Genomic DNA, 13,027 nt, shown 5'->3' on the forward strand with positions numbered 1-13,027 from the left:
AAAGAGCCTCCAATCTGTCGGACATCTGCAGCCGGTCTTACCTTGTCATTAGAGATAGACCACTCGCTCGGCCCGCCTCGGACACAGCTCGCTCCCAACTTTCCCTCGGCCCCGGCTCGCTCTCAGGGGACCCGGGGCAGGGCCGGGACCCTGTGTTGGGAACCCCCAGGGAGAAGAAACCCCACCATCTCTACCTGTGGGGGGCGGATCAGGGTGGAGGAGGAGGTGGAGAGGGGCGTCTCCAGGGAGCCGCTGGCCTCCTTTTGTTCCTGAGAAGAGAGGGAGCTGAGGGCGAGGAGGAGGATGGTCAGACTGGTTTAACTGGTAACTGAGCTGAAGACTGGAACGAACAAGTCCCGATTTACCCAGGTGACCCTGAACGTGACACGTGTGACATGTTGAAGAGAAACAGACCCGAACGAAATGTCACTTAAATAAAGATCATATCTGTTTTCAAAGGCTCAGGATACACAGCTGCGGCCAAAAGTATGTGGACAGCCTCTTCCTGTCCTCGTACGTTAGTGTACTTTCAGTCTGTGTCTGTCCAAATGAAGGGGAATTTTAACAGCATGCAATATTTTACACCAGTGGCTCCCGTCATGGGGATCAGGGTCTCCTCGAGGGGTCACAATATAAATCTGACGCATCATGAGATGGTTAACTTCCTCCTCTGGACTCCCTGTAAATTACCAGATAGTTTTATCTCTTCGGTTCTTTTTAAATAATGTCACATGCAGTAAGACATGTGGATATGCTGATGCATGCTTTCCTGTTTGCAGTCAGTTCTGTGAACTCGTCAACAGTTTTTAAGGCTGGGGTAAAGATGCACGGCCAAAGGAAAAGCCCACAGAGTCCAAATCTGAGGTCCTTCTTTAGGTCCACCAAACCTGACCTCTGACCTAAGAAAGAACGTTGGGAACCTGTCCTCCGATGTAAAGCACTCTGCGTCATCTTTGACTCTGAGCGCTGTTTCAACCCTCAAATAACCAAAGTCGTGCGATGGTGCTTCCTTCAAACTGGAAACATTACAAAGGTAAAACATTTTTTGCCTCAAGAGGACCTTGAAGGAGTCGTCCATGTTTTCATCTCGTCACGATCACTGTAGCTTCCTGTGTTCAGGGCTCAGCCCAGGAGCCATTTCCTGTCTCCAGCTCGTTCAAAACTCAGCTGCCAGACTTTTAACTGACTCCAAGAGACACGACCACCTCACTCCCACCCTGCAACGCTACACTGGCTACCTGTTAGGGTTAGAAGTGATTTTGAACTTTAACTAATAACTTTTAAAGCCCTCCATGACCTCGCTCCTACACACATCATACATTTACTTCCACCCTGTGAGCCCAGCTGCTGCCTGCGCTCCTCAGGTACGACCCTCCTCTCTGTCCCCTCAGCCAAACTAGAATTACTACCTCACAGTCTTATGCCTTCACAAGCCAGTCAAGTTGCAGTTACAGTTTATATCTGTGTCCGTCCAGACTCATATGAAGCCGTCAGAGAAGCTACATGTTTTAACACATGGATGCTTCACACACAGAAGATCTATACAATCAGCACAGTTTCAAGATTAGAGTCACCAATTCAGTATCTGACCAAATGTCTCCCCTTCTGTTCCTGAGATATGACGTTAGAACATGATGATGTCACAGTCAAGCTGACCTTTGACCTTCTGGATATAAAATGTCATCACTTCATTATTCTATCCTATCCACCTTATTTTCAAACACGGAAGTAAATAATGATCAACTTCCGTTGTTTTTGTGCGTGACTTCCGGTCAGCCGCTTTCCCTCATGCTTTCCCTTACCGGAGCTAACGGTGCAAGCTAATTTTTTTTTCAATTTTCAGTTGTTTATGTTAGTCAATCAGTTAGTTAGTTAGTTAGTTAGTTAGTCTGTGTATTTTGTATAGATAACTGTGCCCCTCTAAACGCGAATAAATCGCACGTCAATCATAAACTATGAACCAAAAAAGCACAATCTATCCCGAGTGAGACAAACTGCTTGATCCCCGTCTCCAGTGTACCAGCAGAGAACCTGCAGAACCGAATCAGTGAAAAAACACACCGGGCTACACAGCCTCTCTACCTGAGCAGCTGAAGCTGCGGCTCACACCCTCGACACACAGACACACAGACGGTGCTTCTGCATGCCAGCCACACGTGTGCACACCTGTGAGAAATAAATATGTGAGGTGTACGCTGCTTTTCTGTCTTTTTTTCCCTTTTCTTTCTTTCTTTCTGTCAACGACATACACTCCTAACACAGGACGGGCTGTTTTAATTGACTGAGTTGATCATTAAGCCATAGTGATGCGCGGATCGGCTCTGATAGCGCCTGAATCAGCATGTACGCATCAACCATCCAGCCGTTACAACATGATTGAGCTAGCAAAGCAGTTTTGTGTTGCTATGTGTGGTATTTATTCAGTTTTGGGAAATCACGATGTCTAGAAAGCATCAGTGGCTGCAGCTGACAGGGACAGCTAACGTTAACACTAGCAGCAAAGCTAACATCAGGATCGTCATCCGTTAAAAGCCTCCCGTTGTCGGATACGACATGAAACTACTCCAATTAGCTCAATCATGTTGTAACTAAGACATCCGCTGGAGAAAATATTTTTTTCATGGGCCACTTTGTGAGTTAAGTGAGTTATTACAGACACGGCTAACGGCTAACAGCTAACGGTTAGCCCAGCTAATCTACGATAACCATGTTATTAATTATACACAGAGAAAATACTAATGTTTGTTCAGTCATTGTGTTTATAGACTTTACAAACATCAGATTAGTCTAAACGGTGATATAGTGACGTGAAAAATGTGATATATACATATATATAGCTAAACTCAGCAAGGTAAACAACAAGGCGATTCCCATTTACACAGTGGTAAGAGTGCTGGACCGGAAGTGTCGCACAAAAAAACGGAAGCTGGCTGCGTTCTGTTTTGCCTCCGTGTTTCCGTGAAAAATAAGGTGGATAGTGTACAAATTCTTGAGTTATGGCCCAAAACATGGTTATTGAGATCACAGTGATGTTTGTAATCAATTTGTCACTGAATCCAAGTGGACGTTTGTGCCAAATTTAAAAACAAAAAAAAAAAAAAAAAAAAATCCTTCAAGGCCTTCTTGAGATATCACATTCATGCATCACAGATGGACACAAGGTCACAGTGGCCTTGACCTTTGACCATTGTTGAGTCCATGTGGACGTTTTTCCAAATTTGAGGAAATTCCCTCGAGGTGTTCTTGAGATATTGCTTGATACTATCAAATCAGTTCACCCTTGAGTCCACGTGGACATTTGTGCCAAATTCAAAGAAGACATTCTTGAGATACAAGCCATGACGACAATAAACCATTCCACTTTTCCATATTTTGAAGTGATAAACGACATGTTGGGACACATTAATCAGAGTATGCACGAGTGCTCGTAAATGGGAATAAGTGAAACATTCATTTTCATTTTTCATGTAAACAGCTCAGTAGGAATGTCGTCTTTTACAAAACAGGGGCAAAACTAGCCATTGCTTTATGTTCTGGACTCACAGGCCAAGACATTTGGGATATGTGTCCACATGTGGCCAGGTGTTGTAGTTTATTAACCGACTGTCACTTGGATATTATCTGCTGGTAGCTTCATCTCTCCAACACTATGAACCTTATTTAAGAGTCAAACTCCATATTGTTGTGATTATATTTACCTGCATGGATTTCACAATAAAACTCTGAATATGGTCAAATATCACAGTTGTAGCCTTTAAGGTGATAATACTGTAATTTATTGTGAAATGTTACAGTTACATATTGTAACTGTATGGAAATAATTTGCAGTGTAACGTAGAAAATGATGCAGGGGTGAAGTCAGTGTGGTGATGCCCTCCTCCAGGAGTTAGAGCGTGATTGGATGTTCAGTTTGATGAATGAATGAATGATGAGAATAATCCAGGTAAGGGTTATTGTCTATAACAAAGCTAATATTATGCTTCTGTTGCTTAATAAAATCTGTCCAAACCAGATATGTTTTATTATATGTACAATACTGTATCTGCAGGTCTGCCTCTGATTGGTTAAAGCGGTCAGGTGACACTTTAGTTTAGCTAACAGCAGCTAACGGGGCTTCTACGTGGTGTGATCTCGTCCCAAAGAAAAGCTTTGAAACCACTGAAAATCACAGGCCGAGATCAAGAGTGAACTCAAACATGAAAAGAGACACGTTAACGTTTGTAACCCCAAAATATATTTGTCAAAAGCACATTAGTAACACGTACAGGTCATTTTATGAGAGAAGGTGAGGATTGTAAAACAAACAGAGACGACTCAGACGTGTCCGTGTGTTTTCTGTTAGTCGACAGTTTACAGTCAGTTACAGTTTCCTCATTACATTCTGCACACGTTCATGTACAAACATTACAGCACACAAACATCCTGTTAGACATTTAAAAGCTCATGAAACATGAAGACTTTGACACAGTCTTCACGTTCCCTTCGAATGTGTTCGGCAGCAGTCACACCAGCAATTTTCTGCACCGAATTCAACAGCAAAAAAATTTAATCTTAAAGTTTGTAACGTGGCAAAGACATTTAACATGTAGGCACATGTCACCTTCAGGTGTTTTACACATTTTTACAAATTATAAGAAGCACATTTTACATGTTAGTCCTGTGTTAAACATCCTCAGTTGTAAAGATGTCACGCATACATACGGGCAATAACTCAGACGTTCACGACATAGACACGTTATTTTCAGATATGTGACGTTAAATACACAGCACATGTAAAAAAAAAACAATTCCACATTGTAATAAAGGTGAAGCTTTACACATAGGAATAATCCACATTTAGGCACATGTGGTTTTTACATCATTTCCTGTGATGAAATAAAATATGTACACAAGTAGTGTTTTCAGCTCATATGATGAAGACGTGGTTTTCAGATTTAACGTGATTTTTTTAAAGGGCATATTAAAAATGTTGTTTTTTTATGCAAACCATCCCGGATTTTAAATCACCCAGATCTGATGTATGTAAGATGAAACATCTGAAATCACCTGAACGTCTCCAACACAAACAAACAATCGAGCCGTCAGCTGTGTTGTATGGAGAGAGCTTTACGGAGCAAGTCCAGTAAATGTGTGGCTGATATGACGAACGAACAAGTAATAGAACCACTAAAATAAATAATCTGTAAATCTGATGACCTTTAGATAAGCTTTGATAAGATGCTTAAGAGGACGGTTGACGGTTTGGAGAAATCATTGGACAAGGTCATGCAGGGGAGCCAGAGGGTGCTCATGACAGAAATGAAGAGATGTTGAAAAGAAATGAAAGACGGGCCAGCTACAAGCGCGCCTGGAGACTCTGGAGGAAAATATAACGATTTGATCATGTGGTGTCACTGATAATATGTGGCCTATGGTGTTCAGTTCATGAAGTGCAATTTCCAAAAACCACGTCTTTGTGTAAAATGTGATATTACATCATCAGCGTCTCTGAAGAATGCATCGTCACGGAACGTGAAACGCTGATGTTTCTGAGATACTTTCTTTCTCAGTACGGTGACGACATGAAGTCTTACGTTTAACGTTGAATATCTGAAAACCACAGATGCAAGTACATGAATGAATCACATGTGAAATTGTGTTTTGCAGTTATAAAAAAAAATCAGGTGTTTTTGTTAGCATACTCTTTCAGCTACTGTTGTGTTTGAATGCTAACGTCAGCTAACGTTTGGTAAAATGAAAACTAGAGTGCAAAACCTTGTGGTGTTGGTCACAGATTCAGTCGATGCTTAACTTGTGTTCAGAAGTGCTTTCTGTTACGCTGGTCAGATGGTGTACAAGCTGCCGGCTGGAGCGTTTACAGAAGTTAATTTACAGTAATATCATTTAGGTTTTGTACTAATTTGTACCAGTTTGCTGGTGGTGTGAAAACGGGTCCATGTCATTGGTTCGACATCCCATTAGTCCGACTGTCCGCGGTGCTGATCGGCTCGCGGCGGGAGCATGGTGCGCCGCGACCGGCTTGAGGCGGAGCAGGCTCACGGCTTATGTGTTTGTCACTTTCTTTTTCATTTTAACCCACACCATGATCTTTTCCTGACCCTAACCAAGTGGTTTTTGTGCCTAAACCTAACCAGACCTTAACCACAGGGCATCATGATGATTTTGGAACGGACTTCGGAACAATGAGTTTAATATGGTCGGAACAATGGGATGTCGAACCAATGGGCTGTCGAACCAATGGGCAGTTCCCATGAAAACAGGGTTGGCAACGACGGCAGTGACTTCTTTCAGAAATTCTGCTTTGTTTTTGACAATCAAATAATATGTCCACAAGGGTCCGCTTTGGTCTGTGTGACGTAAATGTCATGACCCGTCCAGGCCCGTGAGCATCTGCACAGACTCCTATGCAGTGCAGTCCGTTTTTTGTAACTACACGGACTGTACGCAGAACGAGACTACACATGCTTCAAGTACAAAACCCAGCGTTGTCTTCTTAGTTGTAGTTTCACTGGACGTTGGCAGTAGGAGGACGTGAGCTCACATCCTGGCCCGCCCTTTGTTTGCTGGAGGCTGACGAGGACCTTCAGCTGTACTTTGGATGAAACAGCACAGACGTCACAGTAACCGCACTTTAAGTGTGGAAAATACGTCCGCGCTTTAAACATCAAAGTTTTTAGCACTTACTTTAAGCTAACATGTAATCTCTAATCACTTTTCTGTATCTGCTAAAATCAGTGCAGTTTCTGTCTTTAGTTCGGAGGCAGTTTGCTTCGTGGCACCATTTTGTTTTCTTCCAGTCTTTGCATTTGTTTATTAATAGTGTAACAAGGGACACAATGTGGCGCAAGGGACATTGCTGACCTTTTTACGTGGCAGTTTCACACATGAACTGAATAAAAACTTCAACATTTACAAAACAGTTTAGGCAGTCCTACGGCTACATGACTAAAATGTAAAATGCTGCGTAGCGCCCACAGTTTGGCTCTAGATGTAAATCCTAAAACAAGCTGGTTAGCCTCATCGTACCTCAGTTTAACAATTCATCATTAGCATTTTCATGTCCTTTTGTATTCTGAACTTTCGCAGTGATGAAAGAAAAAAGCAACACTGCTCTTTTATTAATGTCACGATCATCAGGTTTGACTGGTCTTTTGTGCAAAACCGTATCATAATAAAGTCTTTGAGGGGAGTTCAAGAACTGCATGTTTGTATGAAGTGTCCGTGCTGCCTGCATTGTCTTGTATAAACAGAACCTCTTTGAGGGTCCAGGACAAACAAGACGTCAACAAGTTCAACATGGAGTCCTGAAAGCTGGCCTGGGACACTTGTTCAGGTACCAACGACATGTAATGTGGAGCTTTCTGAGCTGCCTATGGTCCTTGTTTGGGCACCCAGGTGAACTTCCACCTTCCTTCAGTGTCCTTTCTGACAAAGGCTTGTCCATGAGGGAAGCTGTGGGTCTTGACACTGTTGGACGGGCTGAGGGACATACTGAACGCCAAATCCGTCCGGCTGTGAGGTGTCTCAGGCGTGGCAGGAGGCTGAGATCCCACTGACGGACTCGTTGGGCTGCTGCCGCAGACAGGTGTCCGCACCTGGGTCATGGCAGGACTTGAAGACGAAATGGGAGAGAAATGGAGTCTTCCCCCTGGTGGACTGAACTGGATCGTGTCCTGTGATGGTGTCCGGCTGCTTCTCAGTGGAGACCAGTAAGCCGGATGTTTCGCTGGGTTTCCCTCCAGAGTTTGGACTCGACTTGAGGCAGTGATGGAGCAGATCTCTGCTCTGACTGGTGACTGGGTTAAAGGTAGTTCCTCTGTAGGTGCTGGAGATTGGAAGGCAGTTACTGTGTCGTAGCTCCTGATCACTGCTTCAGGAGCTTCGTACAGTCCGGTCAGTCCGGTGGCAGTGAAGTCAGAGCGTTGACTCTGAGATGTTGTGCAGTTCTGAGGTGAGTTGGCAGCATTACCACAGTTTACTTCTTGGCATTCGGCAGCACTGTAGCTATAATCAGCTCGCTGTGTGGGTCTTTGGCAGTAGCTGTGGACAGAAGAAGGCGTAGAAGTGGCGACTGAAGGGCTGAAAGAGGAGTTGAGGGTGTATTCAGAGGATGAGGAAGACGTGATTGCTTCATCATACACTAAACTGCTGAAGCTGTATCCAGACGAGGAGGAGGAGTCGTTGGATGTATCGATGGTGTCTCTGTCCTTCAGTCCCAACGTTCGTAGAACCCAGAGGTCCAGGTTTGGTTCTGAGGAGGAGGATGTCTCGGAGGACTCGCAGCTGAACTCGGCAGTGAGGTTCCTGCAGACTCTCTTGCTGACCTGCTGGGAGGTTCGGAGCTGATGACTGCCGGACTGGAACGATCCGTCATCAGTGTGCTTCAGGTTTCTTTTCAGCTTCCTCCTCCCGTCACAGGTCAGTTTCTACGAATGGAACAAGGACAGAGGAAGAAGACAGATTTACACTTTTCTGTTTTTGTCAAACTTATATCACCCTCGTTATGTTCAGAAGACCAACTGTGAGCTGCACAGAGGTTTATTTTTGAATATAATATGGACTGAGTCTGAGTTTATGGTGACAGTAAACGGACCTTTGCCTTTTGCTCCAGGTTCCTCACAAACGAAGAGTTGAGGAACTCTCTGAGTTTGTTGTTCTCGTCCTGCAGTCTGGCCAGTTCCTCCTCTCTCTGCAGCAGAGTGTCCTGAAGCTGGAAGAGGGTTCAAACATATTGATGCTTAAGTCAAAAACTTTTGCTCTGGAAATAAAAAATGTGACTGTACAAGTCACAAAAGTTGATTTCACTTTGAACTCCTCTGTTTTAGCCTCATACCTGTTTGTTTCTCTGGAGGTGAGGGGAGAGCTGCTCAGACCACATCAGACCAGCAGGGGGAGAGCTGTTGTAAACACACTGAGACTCTGACAGAGAGACAGACAGACAGACAGTATATTGTTACTTACATGTCATGCTTTTGTCTCCTTACGAACGCAGATGTTAAAGACTTTCTGTTTGGATGGTGCAACAATCACAACTGAGTCAGTCAGGACAAAATCACCCTGATATCTCTGAAAACTTTCTCAAAATCAGGATGAACAGTAAGAGACATTTAATAAGCAGTGAAGTGTGTCACTTCAGCAGCATCACAATAAAGGTTCAGCATGTTACCTGCTTTATGTCAAAGTACAGACGGACCTGTTTGAGCAGCCCAGACACCATGTTCTTTTAGCCTGTGGTAATCTTTGTAATTGTTGTGTATTTTGATGTCTTTAGATTATTGGACTCATTATTTGGTGTCCCTCGCATCATATGTTGTTTTTAAGCTTATCTTTTATTTATATAATGTTTCATCTGCTCGAGTGCTTTAACTTACAGGATCATTTCCTCAACATTTTGTTTTGATGGCAGTAAGTATCATTAAGTATAAATATTCAGGTAAAGTAAAGTGTCTCCAGATGTCTGATTAAAGAACCACAGTTAATGTACTGCTACCTCTCCCCACTCTGACTGAGCTGCAGAGAGCACGACCTGTTTAATATGCGCATCAGTGCAGTCAGAGTTGTTTGGGAGCATCTAGTGGACACCAGAGGAACTGCAGCTTGATTTTCAGCTGCAGCTCAGCCGTTCAGGAGAAACTCCCTCAGATTACATCTCAGATCGATGATGAATTGAACTCTCTGAGCGAGGAGACGTGGAGAAAATTAAAAGATGAATCTTAATATAAACTGTTCCGGATATTTCCATCAGGACGGATCCGCTCACGTGGAACCTGCCGGAGTGTTTGGTTACTCAGAGTTCACAGGGAAACCTGGGGAACTCTTGTGTTTGATGAATGAGCCGCCGCCGTGCAGAGTCCCACTCTGCTGAATGTGGCATTTAGAGAGAAGTAGAAACATCCCTCAGTCAGCAAAGTGAAGCTGCGTTCAGAGACACAACTCTGAGCGGGTGGATGATAGTTCACTGCAACTGTTGTTAAAGTCTGTAATGTAGGTTTGTTCCTCCTCACATACTGAAGCAGCTGCTGCCTCGTAGAATTAAATGAGTCTTACTGTTATCCTGAAGTTATTAAAGGAATAATTCCACATTTTGGGAGACACCCTCATTACATACAAGATGTTCAGATTGAAAACACTCACATAAGCCCAGTCGCCAGAAGAAAAGATGAGTGTTTCTGCAAATCATGTTTGCCTCTTCTTCCTCTACAGCAGCTTTTAGCCCACCAATGTGTTTTTTAGCGGCTCATACTGTTTTTCAAGCAACTTTTTAGCCCCCAAACTTGAGTGTCCTTCAGCGGCTCATGGCTTTGTTTCCAGTGCCCCCAAATGTGTTTCTTAGTGACATGTGGCTGTTTTTCCAGCAGCTTTTCTAGTGTTTTTTTTTCACCCCCAAATCATGGGTGTTTTTTAGCAACCAATGGCTGTTTTTCTAGCATTCTTTAGCCTTCAAAGTTACGTGTTTTTAGCGACCTGTAGCTGTTTTTCCAGCACTTTTTAGCCCCAAATCATGGGTGTTTTTTAGCCACCACTGGCTGTTTTTCCATTGCTTATTAGCCCTCAAACTTGAATGTTTCTTAGCGACTAGTAGCTGTTTTTCCAGCAGCTTTTTAGCCCCTAAATTTAAGTGTTTTGTAGCAACCCATGGCTGCTTTCCTACATTTTTTACTACCCAAACTTGAGTGTTTCTTAGTGATCAGGGCTGTTTTTTTAATCTCAGATATGGGTGTTTTGTAGCGACCATGGCTGTTGTTGCTTTTTAGCCTTCAAACTTGAGTGTTTCTCAGCGACTAGTAACTGTTTTTCCAGCAGCTTTTTAGCACTTGAATGTGTTTTTGGCGACCTGTAGCTGTTTTCCGGCAGCTTTTTAGCCCCTAATCATGGGTGCTTTTCCAGTGCTTCTTGCCCTCAAACTTTAGTGTTTTTTAGCGACTCATAGCTGTTTTTCCAGCAGCTTTTTACCCCCTCAGCATGAGTGTTTCTTAGCGACCCATGTTTGATTTTCAATGGCCTTTTAGCCTCTAAATAATGGGTGTTTTTAGCCACCACTTGAGTATTTCTTGGGGATCTGTAGCCGTTTTTCCAGTCGCACAAAAAGCAGCTGTTTCTTTACTTAAATACTGCTGTCTTTCCAGCAGGGATTGTGCCCCCGAAACCAGGTATTTTGAGCCAAAACTTGATCTTTTCTGAACCATAACCAACTGTTTTCGAACCTAACCACACAGTAACCACAGCACTGTTGAAACATAAAGAAATGCAAAGTTTCAATACATCTGGTATAATAACATGCAAATGTTACATATGTGTGGTTTGCAGGGACGTGCAGTGCCAACAATTTTTCTGATGACTAGGCGCTGTTTTACTTCTGTTTACTTCTTAACTTTCTGTTTTTACACCTCAGTATTTGCACATTGTGAATTAATGAGATGTCTCATGTTAATCAGTGAGCTTTACAGGTCGATGTTCTGATGACTAGGCGGAGCCAGGCTAGCTGTTTCCAGTCTGAACATTTGAGGGCTCATTTATATTCCCTCTGAAAATAGATCCGTTCATTTCAAATAGTGGAAACATCGCTGCATCCTTGACATACGTACATCCACTAGATGGCACTAGAGTCAGAAGTTTCTATGTATCTTCTATTATATTACCAATTTGTGACTCAGCTGTTTCTGAAATGTCTTTGTCGTGTCCTACAGTTGAGTCTTGCTTGAGTTACGCTACGCTAGCTACTCTGCTTCGTCTGTAAACCTTCAGAAAATGTGCACAAATTCACACAAAATGAACGCAGAGTACGAACAGAAGGCTCCGTCTGTGTCAGTATCTAACGTTGAGCATAAATGAGCCTGAACTCTGAGAGATTAAGAGAAGAGGAGAGGAGAGGAGAGGAGAGGAGAGGAGGATTTGACCAGATATCAAACTATCACTTTGAATACATCGGTGGAAAGTAACTAACTACTTTCACTCAAGTGAAGCTTAAAGGAACTTTTACTTGTGTACTTTCATTTTATTCAGCTTTATACTTTTATTTCACGACATCTCAGAGGGAAAAGTTCTTTTCACTGCTCTGAAGTTAAAGTTCACATTAAGATTTTACTGACAGAACAAAATAAGATTATAACATATTCTGTTTTTCTCTTGATTTAGCTGCTCGACAACAGAACATGACGGAGGTTAGATTTTCTCCTGAAACACTGCGTACACGTTCATGCATCAGTAATAATGATCCATCTGTATAAATTATGTTAAAGTACTTTTACTTTTGATACTTTAGGTTTCTCTTGCTTAACATCAGCAGACTCACCCCAAACGGATGACTTCTCTCCGAGGTCGCTGAGGTCACAGGGGTCATGGACCCAAACGGAGGCCAGGGTTTCCATGGAAACGTCAACAGTGTCAGGGCCAAGGGCCAAGTCCTGGAGCATGAGGTGATGATGATGATGAGGAGGAGGAGGAGGAGGAGGAGAGGGATTCCCTACAGAGAGAGTTTGTGTGTGAATGAAGGGAAGGGAGGGTGTGTGTGTGTGTGTGTGTGTGTGTGTGTGTGTGCACTCAGCAGTGCCAGCTGACTGTGTGTTGATATGGTGATGATCAACACTTCAGTTACTTTTACATTTTCAGACAAAAAAACCCTCCTCTCAGTTTCTCTCAAACTTTTAACAGAGAGAAATAAAACACGTCACTACGTGGCCAAAAGTATGTGGACACCCTGATATGAGCCCTGTATCAGACAGCAACAGCATGTTTGTTAATGTGCTGCTGTAACAGTTGAGTTCTTCCGCACCAAAACACATTTTCTTGATGGAGCTGTCTCGGTGCAAAGCTGCTGTAAAATCCAACTGTGTGCTGAAGCATTTAAACGTCTCTTCAGTGGAACTGAGGAACTGTTTGTTAGTTATCAGAGGAGACGCAAAATCATTTGTTAAACACTGAGGAGACATTCAACCTCAAATGGTCGTATTTTGTATTTATTTTAAATCCGAGAACCTGCAGGAGGGTTTGAAAGGTGTGTTTGTTTCTTTGTTTGTTTGTTTGCATG

General features: G+C 43.1%; 1 protein-coding gene across 1 annotated transcript; it reads right to left on the bottom strand.

The window, feature by feature from the left end:
• Nucleotides 1-4,497: 4,497 nt before the first annotated feature.
• On the bottom strand, nt 4,498-12,406 carry gmnc (geminin coiled-coil domain containing). Its single transcript, XM_033630340.2, has 4 exons — nt 12,293-12,406; nt 8,834-8,919; nt 8,594-8,710; nt 4,498-8,426 (listed from the first exon to the last, which is right to left on the bottom strand). Exons 1-4 carry the CDS (start codon nt 12,366-12,368, stop codon nt 7,371-7,373), a joined length of 1,335 nt encoding a protein of 444 aa, XP_033486231.1. The 5' UTR covers nt 12,369-12,406; the 3' UTR covers nt 4,498-7,370.
• Between the last annotated feature and the right edge of the window lie 621 nt (nt 12,407-13,027).

The sequence above is a fragment of the Epinephelus lanceolatus genome, chromosome 4, assembly GCF_041903045.1.
Source record: "Epinephelus lanceolatus isolate andai-2023 chromosome 4, ASM4190304v1, whole genome shotgun sequence".
Classification (NCBI taxonomy): Eukaryota; Metazoa; Chordata; class Actinopteri; order Perciformes; family Serranidae; genus Epinephelus; species Epinephelus lanceolatus.